The sequence below is a fragment of the Herpailurus yagouaroundi genome, unplaced genomic scaffold (genome assembly GCF_014898765.1).
Source record: "Herpailurus yagouaroundi ecotype Mexico unplaced genomic scaffold, PumYag 191, whole genome shotgun sequence".
Lineage (NCBI taxonomy): Eukaryota > Metazoa > Chordata > Mammalia > Carnivora > Felidae > Herpailurus > Herpailurus yagouaroundi.
Window position 1 is genome coordinate 183,896 of NW_024412422.1, and position 23,221 is coordinate 207,116.

Genomic DNA, 23,221 nt, shown 5'->3' on the forward strand with positions numbered 1-23,221 from the left:
CTCTGAACCAGCTGACAAAAAAGTGGTCACAACTGCTTCTTACACTGACAATACCCACCCACCCCCAGCATACCATACCCCACCTTTTCTCCCCTCTGTACCCGCCTCCCTCAGGCTTCAGTCTATCCCTCTGGCTTTTCAGGTGTGAATGCTGTCTCCAGGTTAGGATTTTAGAGAACATTGGAAACGATCTTGCTGTAGTTTCCGGTGTGCAGTGTCCATCTGTAGGGAGAAGTCACAGAAATTGGATCAGCAGGAAATCCCTTCATCATTTGATTCCTGCTGTCATCCCCAGATTGTAGCTCCTATGCAGCATCAGCCTCCGTCAGTCTCTAATATGCCGACACGATTACTGTATTTCTTACAAATGAATGCTTATCCAGACTTGGAGCTATCAGTGTACTTATTTATCTTCTTCAGAATTAGTTGAGGACCCGCAAAAGGTCACTGTTGAAATGGTCAAAAAAACGAAGGATGGATTGCATATTTCAATACATGCCAACTTCTCTTGTTCCCCAAAATATTTGTTTCCTAAGACCATCAGGACACTCACTCAGCCACACACACTTTGCTCCAATCAGTGGAGTCTCATGCATCGGCCCTTTGCCAGAATAAGAGTAGATGCTCTCTCATGGTCAACACAAGGGAGGCATCGGGAGATCCTGGAGGTGCAGGGAGGATGGCTGTGATGCAGGAGTTGGGGGAGGGGGAATAACGAGGATGTGTGGTAACCCCTGGTCCTGTGCCTGCTGAGATCTGAAGACCCCAAAGCTGCGGGGCTTTGTGTCTATAGGGATGAAAATGGACAGAAGTCTCTCCATCCAGAAGACTTGAACTTCTGATTCAGTGGAATTACTGTCAGAGCTAATCTGCACCAAATTCCTCCTCCTCGTGTAAATTCCATCCTTGTGCAAGAGAAATAGCACTCAGGACACTGACCTTCTTTAGCTCCAAGCTTCAGGACACTGGTGTGTGTTGCAATGAGCCAGCCCCAGGAATCAGTTTGCATGGAGATCAACACTCAGGGAGTTGAGAAATCAGAGACAGACAGGGGAACACTTGTATTCATGCTTGGCCACTGAGTGAAAGTCATCCTGAGGGCACTGGGGAGTATTTTTGTTCTTTCTTTCTCTCTCTTTCATACACACACACACACACACACACACACACACACACGGCTCTCTCAGCTCTCTCAGTGTCTATTGTCATGGGCTCTGCAGTTTCTGGGATTCTCTGTCTTTCCAGAAGTCAGGTTCAGCCTGTGCTCAACCAGCCATCCTCAGAGTCATAACGTCCAGGAGGCAGAATCTTTTCAGCAGGAAATACCATGGACATCGAGTGTGACTGGGATCCTGTCACCGGGGCAGAACATGCCACGAACACCTGCTCTCCTGGGACAAGACTGATGCTCAGGAATCCCAGGGTAAGTCTCTATCTCCATGGGCAGTTCAGCCCTGATAGTCTCTGAGTTCCAGTCCATGCCTGAGGCTGATCAGCACATTGATTCTGGGATAGCAGCCTCAGTGTTGCTCCCACAGAACTCAAGGCCCTGGGGACATAACACAGTCTCCCTGCACTTTCAGGGCTGAACTGTCACTCCTGTGACACTCCAGTGGCACCTCCAGCCAGGATGGACCTCTGTTGAAAAGTCGATCCAACCAAGGGCTACAGGGACTGTGACCTCAGGGACATAGTGCCCCTTATCTCCACCTCACCCAGAGTCAAATGTGGGATCTCTGAAATAATTTTCTGGGTCAAATTGGCCTTGGGTAATAGAAATACATTCCTCTGGTCATGGGTGACTGAATGAGCAATTAATTGCTCTATCTTGAACATACGGGACACACAAAACACAGCAACGATTGTTTTACCCACCCCTGAGATGAGTCTGACTCCTAGTCAGTCCATCCTGGAAGTTCTGTGTTTAATTCCATCACTGAGATGAGTCTGAAGTTCACAGGAACAGGCTACTAATGGAGCTTCCCTGGGCACCATGTTGGGCTTTCCTTCTTGAAGGACCAGACCTAATATACAAAGTCATGATTAAAAAATAAATTAATAATAATAACAACAGTAATAAAAGTGATTTATATTTTTATTTTTTTCTTAAATTTATAATGTTTATTTAGTTTTGAGAAAGAGAGAGAGAGAGAGAGAGAGCAAGCATGAGCGGGGGAGGGGTAGAGAGGGAGATACAGAATCCAAAGCAGGCTCCAAACTCCAAGCTGTCAGCATAGAGCCCGATGCGGGGCTCCAACCCATGAACTGTGAGATCATGACCTGAGCTGAAGTTGGATGCTTAGCCAACTAAGCGACCCAGGTGCCCAAAAGCATGAAGTGATTTAGAAACAAGTTTACAAGACCCCGATTAAACCAAGAACTAAAGTCACATCTTTTCCATTAGGTTTTCATCCATTTTCTCAACTACTATTTCAATCCATAATTTCTCTGCAATAAGCACAAATCTATGAAAACATACTCATGATTGTACCCGCATCTTCCCATTAACGGTGCCATTGAGTTTAAATAATTCTTGCTGAACTGAATTTTGTATAAAATCACCCACCTTCATTTTAAGGTAGCAGTTGTCCAAGTGGTGACAGACACATAAAGTCTGCGACGAGGTCCCCATCAAAGCACCCACAGCTGTCACTCCTTCCCTCCTGGAGCTTCCTGCAGGTTTGCCCTTCGTGCTCTGAGGTCAGTGCCACACCCGGGCTCCTGCAGACTTGGGTCTGTGTGCTGGGGGGACAGATCATAGGAGGGAAGTATTAAGCACAGGGTGTGGAGAACTGTTGTTTTGCGGAGGTGGAAGTAGTGACAGACGACGAAGATGGTCAGTGTGTAACCCCCCTAGGAAGGCACACGAGAGCATCTACCCACAACCTGGAGAAAAGGGCTCCCTGTCTTCTCAGTGCTGAGGAAACTTCTGGGAAAGGATAACTTTGAAACCAGAAAGGAAACAAGCAGAGGAAATAAATCAGCTTCCTGCACAGAACTGGCCAGGTGCCAATGTGGACCCATCACTGTTCTGGAGCTGATCCTCATCTGTGTGGTTGTACAAGAGTCACCACCTTAGTCCTGCCCCATCAACAGACAAGGGAGCCGTGGACACACTCACTATGTGGAGCCTGAGTAGAGCACAGTTTGTCCTGAGGTGATGGGAAGTCACGCAGGGGGACACCTGGCCTGGCCTGAAGGAATGGGACAGTGGACACAGCAGTGAGGAGGCAGGAACTCTCTCTGATGGGCTCTAGTCACCATGTCACATAATGTTGTGTCCAGGCCTGGACACCAGGGGGCACATATCACTTGTTTCTGAGGAGTCACAGATGACCAGAGCCGGGACCTGCCACCTGCCATTGCTTGTGCCCTCTGCTCAGGGCTCACAACTGTGACCTCACCACCCTCTTACCCAACAGAGCCCCTCCCCTTCCCTCCACCCTGACATCCTCAGGCAGAGGGACCTGACCCCGTGCCATTGAAATGTCGAAGAGCTGAGGGTCTCATTTGCATGGATGGGCCCTCCCTCTCTCAGAGGATGAAAAGGAGAAGGAACAGATTAGGGGACGTCTGCTCAGCTGTTCAGCCACAGAAGGCAGGATCAGTGATGATCTCGACCATGGCCTGGTCCCCTCTCCTCCTCACCCTCCTCATTCACTGCACAGGTGACTAGATGTGGGAACAAGGGAAGCGGTCCTGGGATAACATGTGTGACCTGATTCTTCATCACCGTCTCTTTGTCTCTCCCACTTCCAGGGTCCTGGGCCCAGTCTGTGTTGAGTCAGCCACCCTCAGTGTCTGGGGCCCTGGGCCAGACGGTCACCATCCCCTGCGCTGGAGGTGCCAACAACATCGATATTGCTGGTGTGAACTGGTACCAACAGCTTCCAGGAAAGGCCCCTAAACTCCTCATCTATGATAGTAGCGATCGACCCTCAGGGGTCCCTGACAGATTTTCTGGCTCCACATCTGGCAACACAGGCTCCTTGACCATCACTGGGCTCCAGGCTGAGGACGAGGCTGATTATTACTGCCAGTCTCTTGACTTTACTCAAGGTGCTGACACAGTGCTCCAGGCCTGTGGGGAAGTGAGACAAAAACCTGCTGTCCTCCCAGCAATGGGACTTCCCATCTATCCCTGATTTTTGGCCAACTGAGCTGCTGCTTTGTTTGATATAAACTGGGGTCTGAGACCCACCTCAAGGAAGTTTGTCTACAGTCTTTCCACATTCTCTGAAATTTCTCCTTGAAGCCTCTCATTGGGAGCAAGATATTGTGTGATTTTCTCAAACTGAGCACAAATTTCTGCATTCCAGGGGCAGGCTGTCCTGAGGACACAGTCCATGACAGGTCACGGCAGACACAGGGACACAATATTCAGCTCTGTCTGAGTCAGGACACATCAGGAATGTCCAATATGTGTCCTGATAACAACAGCTCCCACAAATTGCCCCTAAATCCTCATCTATTATGATGGTTAGACCCTCTGGGGACCCTGATTCATTCTTTGACTCTGTGTCTGGAAACTCTCACTCTGAGATCATCACGGGGCTGATGTCTGAGGATAAGACTGCTCCTCCCTGCCCCCTCACCCCCTCTGTGACAGCATCTTGGGCTCACACAGAGTCCCAGGCCCATGAGAACTGAAAGCAGACCCCTTTCTCATCTTCAGAGAGGGCGAGGCCGCAGCAGCTTACCAGGCTCAGCCTGTGGCTTCTGCTTCTGATGCTCCTGCTGCTGCCACCATGGGCTCAGTGCACGCAGCAGCACCACCTGGGAGTGAGGGCTCCTCCTTCTCTTCTGTCCCCAACGTCACTCGCAGCAGCCCCTTCCTAGACAAAGGGTCTCAAAGGACACAAGGAAGCTCATCTTGCCCATCAGGTTGAGACACAAGGTTTCTTTGCACCGAAGTTCATGGACCGGGGGTTGTAGTTCCAGTGTTCTCAACTCCCACCTGACCTCTGACGAATCCAGGGTCTCCATCCTTGGTCGTTTACCCATTTCTAGAAGTTTCCAGACCTATGTAACCCTCTTATTACTCTTCAATAAGAATGCCTGTACTTTTTTTGCTCTTTGGGATGATTTCTTCTCTCACTGCAGCATAAGCCCTGGATTACCTATAGCTGAAACATATATTTCAGTCATTTGAAATGAGTCCCTGTCCATTCCCATCAATGCTGAGACCCAACCAGTGACTTTTCTTCTTCACTTTCATTGTATAATACTTGCAGAAAGATGTTGAGTAATAATGGTGTTTAGCTCAGATTAGTCTTTTCATCTTATAGAAATGTCCCCCCGTCCCCACCCCATTAGCTAATTTTCTGGTTGTGGGACTGAGTCTGATGTGTGGGTACAAAGTGTGTTATCACATTATAAAATCTCTGCTTCCGTTTTATGTGGTTTTTATTAGAGCTTTGCTTTCATGTGGAGTGGACCAAGATGGTGGACCAGCATGGAAGTTCTAGGCTTCTTTCATCCCTAAAATGCAGCTAGATCAGCACCAAACCACTATTTCTAGCACACCTAGAAAATTGCTCTGAGGATTCACACAACAATCCGCATAACTTGAGCCACAGAACTTGGAAGGTACTTGGCACGGAGAGGTGAACTGGGGGAGAGAGAAGCCACAGAGGGTAGGGAATGGTATTTGGGGACAGAGGACAGAGAAAGGAAGGAACATACAGGAAAAGCACTCCCCTCAAAAGTAGTTGGAGAGAAAGAGTGGAAGCACCCATAAGTGCCTGAATAAGAAAGGAGAAAGCAGAAAGCAGAAAGGAGAGGGTTTTAGTATCATTAGGACTCTATTACCAGGGCAGGACAGCACTGGAAACACTGCAGCGCATTACCTGGCAGTGTGCTGGTGGGAAGACCGAATTCCCAAGGACAGGCAGTGAGGTCTGAGGGATCCACGGGCCACATGGGAGAAGCAGTTTCCCTGGTACCCTGCTAGGAGGGCATTTGGTAGAGGTTGTACGGACTCCCCACAGGCAAAGCTCCCAGCGGACCACGGAGAACACAATTACTGGTATCGGAACAGAAACGCCAGGGTGAGGCAAAACCTGACGTGGGTAGTGTGTTGTTATTGCATTGAAATGATACCACTACACGATCGCACAAAGTTATTCTGTGGCAGGCCGGCATCCAGCCACACCTCTGAGCCTCTACAGCTGCGTGATAGCAGGAACTTTCCTGGGGGCAAGCCGGCATCTGGCCATGGCCTAGGGAGACCATCCGTGAAAGAGTTGGAGCGGGTCCAGGTGGCAGGGCCCTCAGAAGTGAAGAGTTTGGAAATACAGCCCCATATGACATAAAATTTGGAAGGGAGGTGCTGCCTGGCAGGCTGATGTCTTGGACAGGGACAGTATAGAAGTGGGGAATGGAAGGACCCCAGAGACCAAGGAGGGGTGCTTGATTGCCAGTCAGATAGAGCACAAAGTTCTGATCTAGAGACTGGAAAGTTAGGTGACGCCATTTTAACCTCTCCCATGCATCAACACACATCCTGCACACGTGCCACACCAATCCACTTCAGTAAGTTAAGTAGCACCACCTAGTGGAGAATGGAGCCATGACACCAAGCCCCGACCAACTGCACCAACCAAGCCCTAGAAGAACACCACAAGTCTCTCCCACTCCTTAGGGTATGGACCATAAAGTGCTTCATAGTTTGACTTGTAGGGGAAACTGGATGTAATTTCATTCGGATTTCATTGTGTTTGCTGGTCCATCTATTCATTTCTTTGTTTTGTGTTTTCTTTTTTTTTTCCTCTTCTTTCTTATTCTTGGATACAGAAAGAGAAAAAATTATTTTTTACTTTCCACTTTCATATAACTTTTTAAATTTTTTGACTATATTTTTTGGAAATTTATTTTTTATTCTATTTTACCTTCTTCAACTCATTTTATTCTGTTTTATTATATACATTTTCTTAATTTTTAAACATTTATTTTTTTTTCTTTTCTTTCCATTCCCTTTTTTCTCTGTTCAATCAAGCTTCTTTCAACAACAAAACCAAAGCATACCTAGGATCTAGCTTCCTTTATTTGATTTTTTTGTTTGTTTTTAATCTTCTTCATTTTTATTTTTTATTTTATTAATTCTTTTTCTTCCTCCAAAATGACAAAACAAAGGAATTCATCCTAAAAGAAAGAATAGGAAGAAATGACAGCCAGAGACCTGATCAACACAGATATCAGTAAGATGTCTGAACTAGAATTTAGAATCATGATAATAAGAATATTAACTGGAGTTGAAAAAAAAGAATATAATCCTTTTCTATGGAGATAAAAGAAATAAAATCTAGTCAGGATGAAATTAAAAACACTATAACTAAGCTGCAATCTCGAATTGATGCCATGGCTGCAAGGATGGATGAAGCAGAAAAGCAAATTAGTGATATAGAAGATACAATTATGGAGAATAAGGAAGCAGAAAAAAGGAGAGAAACTAAGGCAAAAGAGCACAATATAAGAATTAGATAACTCAGTGACTCACTAAAAAGGAATAACATCCAAATCAAAGGAGTTCCAGAAGGTAAAAAGAGAGAAAAGCAAGTAGAAAGTTTATGCAAGCAAATCATAATGGAAAACATTCCTAACCTGGGGAAAGACACAAACATCAAAATCTAAGAAGCACAGAGAACTCCCATTAGATTCAACAAAAACCAACTATCAATAGGCATAACATAGTCAAATTCACAAAATAAACAAGGAAAGAATTATGAAAACAGCAAGGGGAAAAAAGTCCTTAACCTATAAGGTAAGACATATCAGGTTCACAGCAGACCTATCCACAGAAACTTAGCAGGCCAGAAAAGAGTCGCAGGACATATTCAATGTGCTGAATTGGAAAAATATGCAAGAAATAAAGAAGTTCCCAGACAAACAAAAACTAAAGGAGTTTGTGACCACTAAGCCAGCCTGCAAGAAACTTTAAGAGGGAGTCTCTGAGAGAAGAAAAGACAAAACGAAACAAAAAAGGCCAAAAGCAACAAAGAGTAGAAAGGACCAGAGAACACCACCAGAAACTCCAATTCTACAGGCAACACAATGGCACTAAATTCATATCTTTCAGTACTCACTCTAAATGTCAAAGTTCTAAACATTCCAATCAAAAGACATAGCATAACAGAATGGATAAGAAGAGAAGATCCATCTATATGCTGTTTACAAGAGACCCATTTTAGAATTAAAGTCACCTTCAGGTTGAAAGTAAGGGAATGGAGAACCATCTATCATGCTAATAGTCACCAAAAGAAAGCCAGAGTAACCATACTTATATCAGACAATCTAGATTTTAAAATAAGGACTGTAAAAAGAGATGAAGAAGGGCATTATATTAAAAATAAGGGGTCTATCCACCAAGATCTAAGAATTGTAAACATTTATATCCCCAATGTGTAGATACCCAAATATATAAATCAATTAATCACAAACATACAGAACGTCATTGATAATAATACCATAAGAGTAGGGGACTTCAATACCCCACTAAACAGCAATGAACAGATCATCTAAACAGAAAATCAACAAGAAAACAATGACTTTGAGTTATATACTGGACCAGATGGACTTAACAGATATATTCAGAACATTTCACCCTAAAGCAGCAGAATACACATTCTTCTCGAGTGCACATGGAATATTCTCCAGAATAGATCACATACTGGGTCACAAATCAGCCACTAGCAAGTTCAAAAAGACAGAGATCATACCATGCTTGTTTTCAGACCACAATGCTATGAAACTCGAAATCAAACACACGAAAAAATTTGGAAAGACAATGAATACTTGGAAATTATAGAACACCCTACTAAAGAATGAATGGGTTAACCAAGAAGTTAAATAGGAAATTAAAAAGTACATGGAAGCCAATGAAAATGATAATCTGACAGCCCAAAACCTCTAGGATGCAGCAAAGGCAGTCATAAGAGGGAAGTATATAGCAATCCAGGCCTTCCTAAAGAAGGAAGAAAGGTCTCAGATACACAGCCTAACCTTACACCTTAAGGAGCTGGAAAAAGAACAGTAAATAAAACCCCAAACCAGCAGAAGACATGAAATAATAAAGATTAGAGCAGAAATCAATGCTATGGAAATCAAAAAAATAGTAGAACAGATCAATAAAAACAGGAGCTGGTTCTTTAAAATTATTAACAGAATTGATAAACCCTTAGCCAGTTTGATCAAAAAGAAAAAGGAAAGGACCCAAATAAATAAAATCAGAAATGAAAGAGGAGAAGTCACAACCAACACTGTAGAAATACAAAAAAGAAGAAGAAGAAGAAGAAGAAGAAGAAGAAGAAGAAGAAGAAGAAGATTATGAGCAATTATATGTCAACAAACTGGGCAATCTGGAAGAAATGGACAAATTCCTAGAAACATATAAACTACCAAAACTGAAACAGGAAGAAATAGATTATTTGAACAGACCCATAACCGGTAAAGAAATTGAATTAGTAATAAAGAACCTCCCAAAAAACAAGACTCCAGGGCTGGATGGCTTTCCAGGAAAATTCTACCAAACATTTAAAGAAGAGGTAACTCCTATTCTTTTGAAGCTGTACTAAAAAATAGAAATGGAAGAAAAACTTCAAAACTCATTCTATGAGGCCAGAATTACCTTGATTCCAAAACCAGACAAAGACTCCACTAAAAAGGAGAACTATAGTCCAATTTCCCTGATGAAAATGGATGCAAAAATTCTCAACAAGATACTAACCAACCAATCCAACAATGCATTAAAAGAATTATTCATCACAATCAAGTGGTATTTATATCTAACATGCAGGACTGATTCAATATCTGCAAATCAATCAATGTTATACATCACATTAATAAAAGAAAGGACAAGAACCACATGATCCTCTCAATAGATGCAGAGAAAGCATTTGACAAAATGCAGCATCCTTTCTTGATAAAAACCCTCAAGAAAGTAGGGATAGAAGGATAATACCTCAATATCATAAAAGCCAAATATGAAAGACCCACCGCTAATATCATCCTCAATGGGGAAGAAACTGAGAGCTTCCCCCCTAAGGTCAGGAACACAACAGAGGTGTCCACTCTCACCACTGTTGTTTAACATAGTATTGGAAGTCCTAGCCTCAGCAATCAGACAACACAAAGACACAAAAGGCATCCAAATAGGCAGGGAGGAAATCAAACGTTCACTCTTCACAGATGACATGACACTCTATATGGAAAATCCAAAATATTCCCCCAAAAAACTGCTAGAACAGATCCATGAATTCAGCAAAGTTGCTGGATATAAAATCAATGCACAAAAATCGGTTGCATTTCTATACACCAATAATGAACAACAGAAAGAGAAGTCAAGGTATAAAACCCATTTACACCTGCACCAAAACCCATAAAATACCTAGGAATAAACCTAACCAAAGAGGTGAAAATCTACACACTGAAAACTATAGAAAGCTCATGAAAGAAATTGAAGAAGACGCAAAAAAAAATGAAAAATATCCCATGCTCATGTAGTGGAAGAACAAATATTGCTAAAATGTCAATACTACCCAAAGCAATCTACATATTCAATGAAATCTCTATCAAAATAACACCAGCATTCTTCACAGAGCTAGAGCGAACAAATCCTAAAAATTGTGAGGAACTAGAAAAGACCCTGAAGAGCCAAAACAATCCTGAAAAAGAAAATCAAAGCTGGAGGCATCATAATTTCAGACCTCAAGATGTGTTACAGAGCTATAATCATCGAGACAGTATGGTACTGGCACAAAAACAGACATTCAGATCAATGGAACAGAATAGACAACCCACAAATGGACCCACAAACGTATGGCCAACTAATCTTTGACAAAGTAGGAAAAAATATCCAATGGAATAAAGACAGTCTCTTCAGCAAATCGTGTTGGGAAAACTGGACAATGGCATGCAGAAGAATGAACCTGGACGACTTTCTCACATCATACACAAAAATAAACTCAAAATGGATGAAAGACCTAAACATAAGACAGGAAGCCTTCAAAATCCTAGAGGAAGTAGCAGACAAAAACCTCTTTTACCTCCACTGCAGCAACATCTTACTCAATATGTCTCCAGAGGCAAGGGAAACAAAAGCAAAAATGAACTATTGGGACTTCATCAAGATGAAAATCTTCTGCACAGCGAAGGAAACAATCAACAAAACTAAAAGGCAACCTACGAATGGGAAAAGATATTTGCAAATGACATAAAAGATAAAGTGTTAGTATCAAAAATCTATAAAGAACTTGTCAAACTCAACATCCAAAAAGCAAATAATCCAGGGAAGAAATGACATGAATAGACACTTTTCCAAAGAAGACATCCAGATGGCCAACCGACACATGAAAAAAATGTTCAACATGACTCATCATCAAGGAAATACAAGTCAAAATCACAATGAGCTACCACCTCACACCTGTCATAATGGCTAAAATGAAAAACTCAGGCAAAGACAGATGTTGGTGAGGATGGGGAGAAAGAGGAACACTTTTGCATTGCTGGTGGGAATGCAAACTGGTGCAGCCACTCTGGAAAACAGTATGGAGGTTCCTCAAAAAATTAGAAATAGAACTACGCTACGACCCAGCGATTGCAATACTATGTATTTATCCAAAGGGTACAGGGGTGCTGTTTTGAAGGGGCACATGCACCCCAATGTTTATAGAAGCACTATTGACAATAGCCAAAGTAAGGAAAGAGCCCAAATGTCTATCAACAGATGAATGGATTAAGATGTGGTATACATATATACAATGGAGTATTACTCGGCAATCAAAAAGAATGAAATCTTGCCATTTACAATAATGTGGATGGAACTAGAGGGTATTATGCTGAGCAAAATTATTTAGTCAGAGAAAGACAAATATCATATGTCTTCACTCGTGTGGAATTTAAGATACAAAATAGATGAACAGAAGGGAAAGAAAGTAAAAATAATATAAAAACAGGGAGGGGGACAAAACATAAGGGACTCTTATAATACAGAGAATAAACTGAGGGTTGCTGGAGTGGTTGTTATTGGGGGGATGGGCTAAATGGGCAAGGGGGCATTAAGGAGGACACTTGGATTGAGCTATGGGTGTTATGTGTAGGAGATGAATCACTGGATTCTACTCCTGAAATCATTATTGCACTATATGCCAACTAACTTGGATGAAAATTTTAAAAAATAAATAATTTTTAAAAACTTTGCTTTCAATTATGCAAATGACTTTTCACAGTCCAGAGAGATCACGTGATTTTCATCTGTTGATTTACTAATTTGTTGTCTTACCTTAGAGGAATCACCCATATGTAATCCCACTCCATATTTGCAAAACTCACATGTGGTCATAGTATGACTATTTTAGTCTGACAAGGGTATCCCACTATTGATATTTTATTTAGAATATTTATGTCAATATTTCATAATATTCCACAATTTTCCTTTTTCTGTATTTTATGTGCCAAGTGTTTGTTTCACTGTATATTTCTTTCCATAAGAATTTAAGTTTTCCATTGTTTTTTGATGATTTGAATATATATATATATGCTTCATATATACATATATGCTTCATATACATGTTATGCTTATATGCATATATATATGCTTCATATATATATATATATATATATATGAAGCAAGCAAATGAAATTATGATCTCTGAAGATTGCTAGTGGTTTTTTGTGAAGTTAATCACATCTTATGCCTTTTTGTGGAAAAGTTCCTAATAAATTATCTATTCTTTTTCTAAGGAAATTGGTCTGCTTTTATTTTTGGAGATTTGTCTGTTTATTTTTTAAATGAAACCATTTTTATTTCCTAGTAAAGTATGCTTTTATTTATTATTAAGAGAGGTTAACAGTATTATTTTTTTTCATTTTTGATTTTTGTCCACGTGTCATTTCTCCTTTGCATATTTGTGTATTATCCACTTTCATGTAAAGGTTAGTAAGTGGATTGTTCTATTTTCTTATCAAAATCCTGATTGTCGGGGCGCCTAGGTGGCTCAATCGGTTAAGTGTCCGACTTCGGCTCAGGTCATGATCTCAGAGCTCGTGAGTTCAAGCCCCTCATCAGCCTCTGTGCTGACCGCTCAGAGCCTGGAGCCTGTTTCGGATTCTCTGTCTCTGTCTCTCTCTGCCCCTCCCCTTCTCTCTCTCTCTCTCTCTCTCTCTCTCTCTCTCTCAAAAATAAATAAGCATTTAAAAATGCATCTTCAAAAGACTAAACAAAAACCTGATTTGGGGGAGGAGGAGTTAGGATGGCAGAGCAGCATGGAGACCCTGAACTTGCCATATCCCTGAAATGCAGCTACATCAGCACCAAACTATTTTGAACACTTAGGAAATTGATCTGAGGGTTAACACAACAATCTGTGCAATTTGAGCCACAGAACTGTACAGGTATGCGATGCAGAGCGGTCATCTGGGGGAGAGTAAATCTGCAGAGGGTACGGAGCCATTTTCGCTGAGGGAAGAGAGAAAGAGAAAGAGAAGGAGGTGGGGGGAGTGCAGTGCATCAGGATCGTGCAAGAAAAGCAGTCCTCCTGCAAAAGTAGCTGGAGACAAAGAGGGAAAAAACACTCGCAGGGGGCTGAACAAAACAGTCTGTTCCCCAAAACCATTGATGGGGAGAAAGGAGAGGTTTTCAGTGCCACCAGGATTCTATCAATAGTGAAGCACAGAGTCTGAAGTTTTCAGAGCTCAGCCCATGGCGGTGTCCTCAGGACTGGAACTGTGACCTCCTCCTTTTGCCTCCTCTTGCACCTGGACCCCAAACAGGTCAAAGCTGAGGTGTCTCAGGGAATGAGAGCCTTGTAAACCTGCAGGTCCTTGCAGGCACAGAGACAACTACCTCTGCCCCAAGCTGCATGCCTGGGAGGGAAGACTCTGTGGGAGACTCGCACATCTTAGCCCTCAGCACCTCTGGGGGACACAGTGAAGTCCTCAGACCCTGGAGTAGCCATGGGACCATCACCACCATGCTCAATCGTCAGTTCCTCCTGCTGCTGTGACCTAGACCCTGTCCTTGCCCCCATTATACTTCCAGGCTGACACATGTGGACATTCCATATATATTTGCTTAAAGAATGAATGAGTGAGTGACTGAATGGATGAATGAATGATGAAGACAAAGCTCTCAGGTAGGCAGTTGCTGTAACACCTGCATTCTTCCTATACAGGAGGAAAGGCATTCCTGCAGCCTTGATTGTCTGTGACATTTCTACACCTCTTCACACTTCACACCGTGGTTTCAATGTGACACAGGGACAGCAGACCCATCACCTGCCCTCCACCTGCTCTCCCACCTGACCTCACCTGTGACATTCGGGGCACCCCTATCTCTGTAGTATCGTGATCCATCCACCTGACACTCTGGACCATCCCTCCCTCTCCCATAGCCCAGGGTCCAGTCAGTCATCTCCCTATGCCCCATCCGGGGACTTGTGCCATTTCTCCCTTCCCTGTATCCTCTGCTGCCATCTTCCTCCAGCTGCCCCTCTGCCCAGTGTCCCCTTCCAGGTATCCCTGTCTCAAGTTCTGTCCTGGAACTTCCCTCAGAGCTATATCTCTAATAAGCAGCACTGATGACAGGCATAGCTGGTATTAAAAGTCTCCCAGCACATGGAGTGGAGGTCACAGGATGGCGCCGTAGTGGTCCCTGCCCTGCCCAGGTCCTACTCTATCCCCACACCTGCAGCAGCCGCATCAGGGTTTGCTGAGTCCTGTCTGTCCTGCTCCAGAGAGGCCTCACATTCCCACAATGTGTGTCCTCCTCAGTGAAGGTGTGTGTCCCCTAAGCGAGCTCCTGTCCACACTCTGCCCCCAGAGTCAACCCACCTCCTCTGAGCCCCTCCCGGGGACAGATCCCCTCTGTTCTCTGTTCCCTGTGTCTTGTCCTCATCTCCACAGCAGTTCACAGGCTTTCCCGGGTCAGGACTGCCTGTGTCCTTCCCCTTGACTCCCATCCACAGAGTATGCATTATCAGGGACAGCACACCAGGATGGCATCTCTGTCCTTCCCTGGAGGGTCACTCTCATTTGATGGGAACACAAGCATCAGGGAAGCAGGAGAAAAAGAGATTTGAACACAAAAGGAACGAAGGAGGGGTTCTCGTGGAGACCAGCCGGGGGCGATGTAAGACCATGTCTGGGGGTTTCTGTAGGACAGGGGTCCCAGCTGACAGGAGGCCTCAGGGCCTGGCCCTGGCTTCCTAAGGGGACTGGGCAGGCATGCCTCTCTGAGCCTGGCTGAGTCCCCTGTACACAGACCTGTGTGTGGTCTCAACAATTGCTTCCTCCAGGCCCAGTCATGGGGAAAACTAGAACATCAGATAGGCTCCCTGTCCAAAGGCTCCAGACCCTGCGTGTGCATACAAGGAGAGGCAGGGATGGGTCACATGTGCATGAGAAGCCCCACGTGTGTGAGTTCCATGGGGAGGGGATAAAAGAAGCCCGAGGCAGCCCAGCCCCAGCTCTGTGGCCTAAGAAGAGGCTGTGTCACCATGGTCTGGACCCCTGTCCTCCTCATGCTCCACTGTCACCACATAAGTAGAGACAGCCCTCAGGGCCTCAGGGAAGCCCCCTAGCCTGAGACAAATGCCTTTGGCTCGGGTTCCAAACAGCTGCAAATTGTCCCTTCTCTGCATTCTGATATGCCGGTGTTTGCAGATTCTCTGTCCCAGCCACCCTCCCTCTCGGAATCCCTGGAATCATCACCAGACTCACCTGCACACTGAACAATGGCATCAGTGTTGGCGGCTGTGGCACATACTGTTAACAGGAATATCACCAGTAGCTGGATATTACCTCAACACTGAAATTTTCCATATTTTTAATATAAACAAACACTAACAAAAAGAATACTTCTTGGAAAATTAGAGGCAGATAAAAAATAAACTGTTCTATTTCATTTTTTATCTTATATCTAACATTGACATAGAGGGTAAAAATTATCAAAGAATATTGCTATGGCCAATACTACTTAATATTTCCCTTCAATTTCTTACTAATACAAGACGAATCTAACTAAAATGAGAAGTAAAGTGTAATGAGAAGGAGTCGAGTTTTTTTTTAACTTTATTTATTTATTCTGAGGGGGGAGGGGCAGAAATTGAGGGAGAGAGAGAATCCCAAGCCCGCTCCACACTGTCAGCTCCGAGCCTGATCCAGGAACTGTGAGATCATGACCTGAGCTGAAATCAAGGGTCAGATGCTTAACTGAGCAAACCAGGGACCCCAGGGTTTTTATTGGAGAGAAGAAATATATTACATAGTGAGTTCAGGGTACTTACTTTAAAAATATTTTACTGATAAAATAATTCAGTAAAACCATTAGAAATATATAAAACTTGTATTACTTATTTTAATCATTTTAAATTTTTTTTCTTTTTTTCCAACGTTTATTTATTTTTGGGACAGAGAGAGACAGAGCATGAACGGGGGAGGGGCAGAGAGAGAGGGAGACACAGAATCGGAAACAGGCTCCAGGCTCTGAGCCATCAGCCCAGAGCCCGACGCGGGGCTCGAACTCACGGACCGCGAGATCGTGACCTGGCTGAAGTCGGACGCTTAACCGACTGCGCCACCCAGGCGCCCCGATCATTTTAAAGAAGAATTATACTTCTTCATAAATTAAAGATAATGAAAGTGATTCTAATGGTATTACCAAAAAGGTAAACGTGCCAAGTAAACATCTTGAGACGTGTGCAATCTGTTTTAAAAAATAATTGCAAACTCCCTGAAAAATATGAAAGCAAATTGAAAAACAAATTGAACATTTTTTTGGTCTTGAATGAGAAAACCAACTGAGTACATCAACAGTTAGTAGGTGATGCCATATAACTTACTTTCTACTTTCTGTTTTCCGGTGTGGAGTCTGAATGGAAGATATTTTCTAACTACAAAGAAATTGAGGAAAATCTGACTATGTATTGCAGACAGGGAAAGACCTAACAATGGATTACAGAAAGGAATGTGAGAAATGAAAGGTCATGGAGTGTCTGAACTAGGGACACCCCGGAGGGAGTTTCATAAATCCATGGTGGGAGCCGTCAGCATGGCCATGTGCACCTGCAGCCACAGTCAGCTGCCAGATTTAGGGGGAGAAGAAGCATCCTGGTGGATGCCATGGGCTGGGGAGGGGGCTAGTGAGGTGAGGAGACTAATCCTTGGTGGTTGATGAGGGATGGAGTATGGTGATAATGATGACCCATGACTTGATGTAAGTGAGGAGGGACAAGGGGTATAAGGAAGTGAAGAAATCAGCAGGGAAAGGGAAAGAGAAAATGCAGTTTCTTTCCTATTCCAAAAACCCTCCCACTCACCTTCACCCTGGACAGGAGGGGGTGCTATCTCTCCCACCCTGCCTCCTGCCTGGTCACCTTGACACCAAGGTGTCAAGAAAAAAAATTGGTTGTGATAATAGTTGAACTATTAAAAACTAGATGACAGCAGGGCACCCTTAGCCTTTCAGGGGGTGTGATTCTCTTCCAGAGACTTCCTGCAAACGTCAAAATATATAATCATTTTTCTTATGCCCCAGAATCTCTTTCTTAAGAACTATCTGGACAGTAGATCCCCCATGGAAACATTCTCCTCTTGTCCCTTATATCACAGGCTTTAGCCCATCTCTGTCTCCTACTCAATCCCAGGAGACACCTGGGGATCCAGGGGGCTGTGGGTTGGCTGTGGTGTGGGGGCAGGAAGGAGGGGGTGTGTGCTCACCCCCTGTCCTGTGATCTCTGACACTTGAGGATAGGATGACTATAAGCTTTGTGTCTGTAGACAAAAAAATGGGACAGATTCCTGTCACTCAATAAGACCTGGACTTCTGATTCAGTGAATTGCTAACAGGTCTGTTCTCAAAGGAGTCCTCACTGCCGAATTAAATACTCTTCCAAGAAAAGTTCTTTCAGACCCTTGCCCTTTTAATCCAGAATCCAGGGTCCTGAACATTTTAACAGAGAATCAGCTTCATGGATAGATTTTTATGGAGAACCATCTTTCACAGTGTAAGAAAGCCACAAGAACTGAGGGCCAGTTGGCCTCATTTTTGGTCACACAGAAACACACACACACACACACACACACACACACACACACACACACACACTCATAGACACACAAGGATCTTCCCTCTCTCTGAGTGTCTACTATTTTTGACTCTTCAGTTCCTAGGCCTCTTTGTCCCTCCAGAAGTCAGGGACAACCTATGCTCACCCAGCCATCCTCAGGATCTCAGTAACTGGGAGGCAGAATCCCCATTAGCAGAAAACCCCAGGAATAATGAGTGTAACTGGGGTCCTGTCACCAGGTAGCCAGGATGTGCACTAAACACCAGCTCTCCCGGGACAAGGCCGATATCAGGAAACCTATAGCAGGTCTCTGTCCCCATGGGAAGCTCAGTCCACAACCATCTCTGGACTCCAATGTGCACCTGAGGGGCTGTGTGGTACATTGATTCTGAGAGCAGCAGCCTGAATGCTGCTCTCATGAGGCCAAGGCCATAGGGAAGTGACACACAATCTCCCCCTGCTGTCAGGGCTGGGCTGACACTCCCTCAGCGACACCTCCAGACAGGGTGGACTTTTACAGCAAACTCTACTGTTCCAACCCAGAGCCACAAGGCTTGTGACCTCAGGGACACAGTCCCCCTTATCTCCACCTCTCCACCACTCACATGTGGGTTCTTTGAATGACCTGGAACTTCTGGGTCCAGGTGGCCTTGGGTAACAGAAATTCATTCTTTTAGTCATGGGTGGATGAATGAGTACTTGCTCTGTCCTGAATATGCTGGACACAAGGCACAGGGATACAACTTTGCACACCCCAGAGACAATTCTGACCCCAAATAGTTTTGTCCTGGAACCTCTCTCAGTGTTTAATAATTCCATCACCGAGATGGCTCTGAGATTCAAAGGAACAGGCCCCTTATAGGGTTTCACTGGATACCATGTTGGGCTTTCCATCCTGCTAAATCAGACCCATGATAATAAAACTCATGACTAAAAAAAAAATAAGAAGAAATGAATAAAAAATCAAACTACTTTAGTAAAATTTTATAGACTCCTATTCACCTGAAAACAGAAGGCATTCCTATTCCATTGTTTTTCCATCCTTGATTTTAACCACAATCTCCATCCATATTCTCTCTGGAGTAAGCACAGACCTGGGAAAAATACACTAATGATTTTCCTGCATCTTCTCAATGACATCAGCATTGAAATTAAATCAATCTTAATGAGATGAATTTTATGTAAAAGGACACACCCATTTATATGCAGGTTTGGCTAAGTGATGACTAATACATAATCTCTGTCACCGGAACCTTGTCAGAGCATCCGCAATTGTTATTCATTTTCTCCTAGAACTTCCTACGGGTTTGTTCCTTGTGCTCTGAGGTCAGTGCCACACACAGCCTCACATGGCAGGGCTCCTGCAGACTGTGCGCTGGGAGAACAGATCCTAGGAGGGAATCACTGCCCACAATGTATGCAGAACTGTTGTTTTAAGCAGGTGGAAATCATAATGGATTACAAAGATTTTCAGTGAGTAACCCCTCTATGCATGGGCACTAGGACTTCTATGCACAACCTGGAGAGAATCTCTCCCCATCTCCTCAGTGCTGCAGGAACCTCAGAGGAAGGAAATCCTGGAAACCAGGGAGGAATCACATAAGAGGAAAGATGCAGTGACCTGCATAAAAGGGGCCATGTGTCCATGGGGACCTGTCAGTGCTTTGGACTTGAACCTGATCTAAGAAGAGTTTGTGTAGAGACACCTCATCAGGCCAGACCCATGAATAGCCAAGAGAGACATGGACAGACTCACCCTGAAGAATCTGAGTAGAGCATATAGAGTCTGCCTTCAGGTGATGGGAAGACATATAAGGGAACACTTGACTTGGTCCTAATGCAGGAAACAGTGGACAGAGCAGTGAGGAGGCAAGAGCTGTCTCTGATGAGCTCTGGTCACCATGTCACACAATGGTGTGTCTGTGTCTGGACATTAGGGGGAGCTCAAGGCCAGTTTCAGAGGAGTCAGGGGTGATCAGAGCTGGGACCTGGCACCTGGCACTGCCTGTGCTTTCTGCTCAGGGCTCACAGCTGTGACCTCACTGATGGCCGAGGGACCTGACCACGCCCAGTGAGGGATCTAGAGCTCAGGTTCTCATTTGCATGGATGGGCCCTCCCTCTCTCCGAGGATGAAGAGGGGAAGGGAGACATTAGGGGAGGTCTGCTCAGCTGTGGACCTGCAGAAGGAAGGAAGGATCCGCGATAACCTCCACCATGGCCTGGTCTCCTCTCCTCCTCATCCTCCTCGCTCACTGCACAGGTGACTGATGTGGGGACAGGGGAAAGGGACACACTTTCCTGGGAGGACAAAATGGGCCCTGCTTCTTCCTCATGTCTCTATACCAGCATCACCTTCTCTGTGTCTCTCCCCCTTTACAGTGTCCTGGGCCCAGTCTAGGTTGACTCAGCCGCCCTCAGTGTCTGGTTCTCTGGGCCAGAGGGTCACCATCTCCTGCGCTGGAAGCAGCTCTAATATTGGTGGTTATGGTGTGAACTGGCACCAACAATTCCCAGGAATGGCCCCCAAAACCATCATCTATAGTGATAACAATCGACCCTCCGGGGTCCCAGATCGATTCTCCGGCTCCAGGTCTGGCAACACAGGCACCCTGACCATCACTGGGCTCCAGGCTGAGGACGAGGCTGATTATTACTGCTCATCGTGGTACAGCAGTGGCAGTGCTTACACAGTGGTCCAGGCCTGTGGAAAGTGAGACAAAAACCTGCTTTCTCGTCTGTAAAGAGAGGGAACAGACCAGCAGTCGCCTGCTCAGCTACGCTTGTGATGCTCCTTATTCTTTTGCTGATACTCTGGGCCCAGGTCCATCCAGCGACACCTTGTGTGATTGAGGCTCCTCCTGTCCCTTCTGTTCTCAAATTCACTCTAAGCAGACCATTCTTAGACAAAGAGTCTTCATGAAACAGATGTTTTCGTTTTGTTTTTTTGTTTTCTGGGGTATTTTGCTTCTAGGCTGGATCATATTATTTTTTTATTTTTTTTTTTTTTAATAAATGAAACATTTTATTTTGCCTCTGAACTTATCATGGGACCTCAATTACACCCATGCTCTTCTTGAAGAAAAAGTCAGTCTTGTTTGCGTATGATATTTTACCCAATTGGTTATAAATGGTGCTGGTTGGTTTTTGTCTTATTTCCTGATTTGAGAAATAGATGCCAACTTAAAATTACAAAATTATAAAAATAAACCCAAAAAATTTTGTCCATAGGAAAAAAACTGCATGTGAATGTCTATAGCAGTTTCATTCATAAACACTAAAAATTGAAACCAACCAGAAATCTGCACAGGGATGTTTATTCCAGGTTTATCTCTAATCACTCAAACCTGGAACCAACTAAGATGCCACCAAATAGGTGGTACATTTATAAAATGGGATATGATTCACAGGACAATTAGAGTTATAGCACATACTGGAAAGGGCAAAACTCTCGAGAGTATAAACATTTGTGGTTCCTGGGGGACTGAAAGTAGAAAAAGAGTTGATCACATGAAGAGAGGAAAATGTTTCCCAGCAATACAATTATTCTATATGATAGTATAATGACCCTGAAATGACACTATGGCATTGCCAGAACTCATGGAAAACTGTACAGCCACATGACAGAACCTTAGAGTGCACATGCAAAAAACTAATTTAGGAGAGTTGGGGCCCATGATGGAATGCAGAATGTGACAATTCTATTGACTTCCAAGACAAATGCGTGAACCCACCTCAGTGCAGGGGTTGGGAGAAAGCTGCTGAGCTGTGTGACTTTGAAAATGAGTGGAGCCTCTACATGTAAAGACGTAAGAAACTGCATGCAAGTTCTGAACTCTAGTAGATAAGGTGGTATCCCATGGGGGAACAGGTAGATTATTTTGAATTGGCTGCACTATGTACTGGAATGGAACAAGCAAGTAAATGGTGGTGGTGGGGCCAGATTGCTCACTTTAAGAATGGAAAGTCACAGCTATAACCAAGGGAAGAGACTTAAGTGAAGTGTGTGGTCATGGATTAGAGCTGGAGACGGCAGTTTGGAATCATGTGTAATATGGGAATAGTCACCAATATGTGCACATTGTTGGGTTAGTGTACTCATATATATGTCTTTGTCATCTGAACAAGACTGGAAGCAATGATGCCTCATAGCCATGAGATGCATTTTCCCACATACTGCTTTCTAATACTGTTCTCCAGGGAAGAGATGTAGGCTTCTTTGGAGAAATGCTTAATTCTTAGATCAGGAATTACACAGGATGAGCATAGAGTAACCTGTAGTGTCAGAAAGTGAAGAATCCTTCAAAACAAACACAAGCGCATCCATGCACACCCACCACATACATGCAAGTGTGTGTGCGTGTGCACGCACACACACACACACACACATACACACACACACGACAGGGTGTGTCAAGGACCTCATGAGCCAAATTAAAGGGCTCCCATTGGGCAAAACTGGAAAGATTTGAGCAACCAAATAAATATAATAGTATGGGGTTAAAACTCAAAGTCTAAAATATCTGTCCATGATCCATATTGTTAACTGGTTGTATAAATGAATAAATGGAAGAAGAGACATATTCCCATGCAGATATTTCAAGGAACAAGTGTAAATACTTGGCCCTGAAGGATGTCAGGCATAATCCCCACTCAGTAAGTATGGACAAAGGTACAAAAAAGAAGGAGAGTCTAGGGGCCCCTGGGTGGCTCAGTCGGTTAAGCGGCCGGCTTTGGCTCAGGTCATGATCTCACGGTCCGTGAGTTCGAGCCCCGCATCGGGCTCTGTGCTGACAGCTCAGAGCCTGGAGCCTGTTTCAGATTCTGTGTCTCCCTCTCTCTCTAACGCTCCCCCGTTCATGCTCTGTCTCTCTCTGTCTCAAAAGTAAATAAACGTTAAAAAATATTTTTTAAAAAAAAGGAGAGTCTAAGAAAGTTTCACAATAAGAGAAGCTTAAGGAAACATCATGACTAAACATCACAAAGAATCCTTGAACTGGATCTTAGAACAGAAGAAGAACATTAGGTAAAAACTAAGAAAATCTGAATAAATTGTTATGGGTTAAACTGTGTCTCTACCAATTCATGTGATAAAAAGTTCCCCCAAATCTTATATTTCAGGATGTAACCTTATTTGAAATGAGATTGCTGCAGACCTAAT

General features: G+C 43.9%; 2 gene segments (V, D, J or C); both read left to right on the top strand.

Moving 5' to 3' along the window:
* The first annotated feature begins 3,532 nt into the window (after window positions 1-3,532).
* LOC121010107 (immunoglobulin lambda variable 1-40-like) lies at window positions 3,533-14,000 on the top strand. The segment is given in 4 exon segments: window positions 3,533-3,668; window positions 3,760-4,059; window positions 11,824-11,830; window positions 13,925-14,000. Coding segments are annotated over 4 exon segments (510 nt in total).
* Window positions 14,001-20,187: 6,187 nt separating this feature from the next.
* LOC121010135 (immunoglobulin lambda variable 1-40-like) lies at window positions 20,188-20,981 on the top strand. The segment is given in 3 exon segments: window positions 20,188-20,323; window positions 20,443-20,742; window positions 20,953-20,981. Coding segments are annotated over 3 exon segments (360 nt in total).
* The last annotated feature ends 2,240 nt before the right edge of the window (window positions 20,982-23,221 follow it).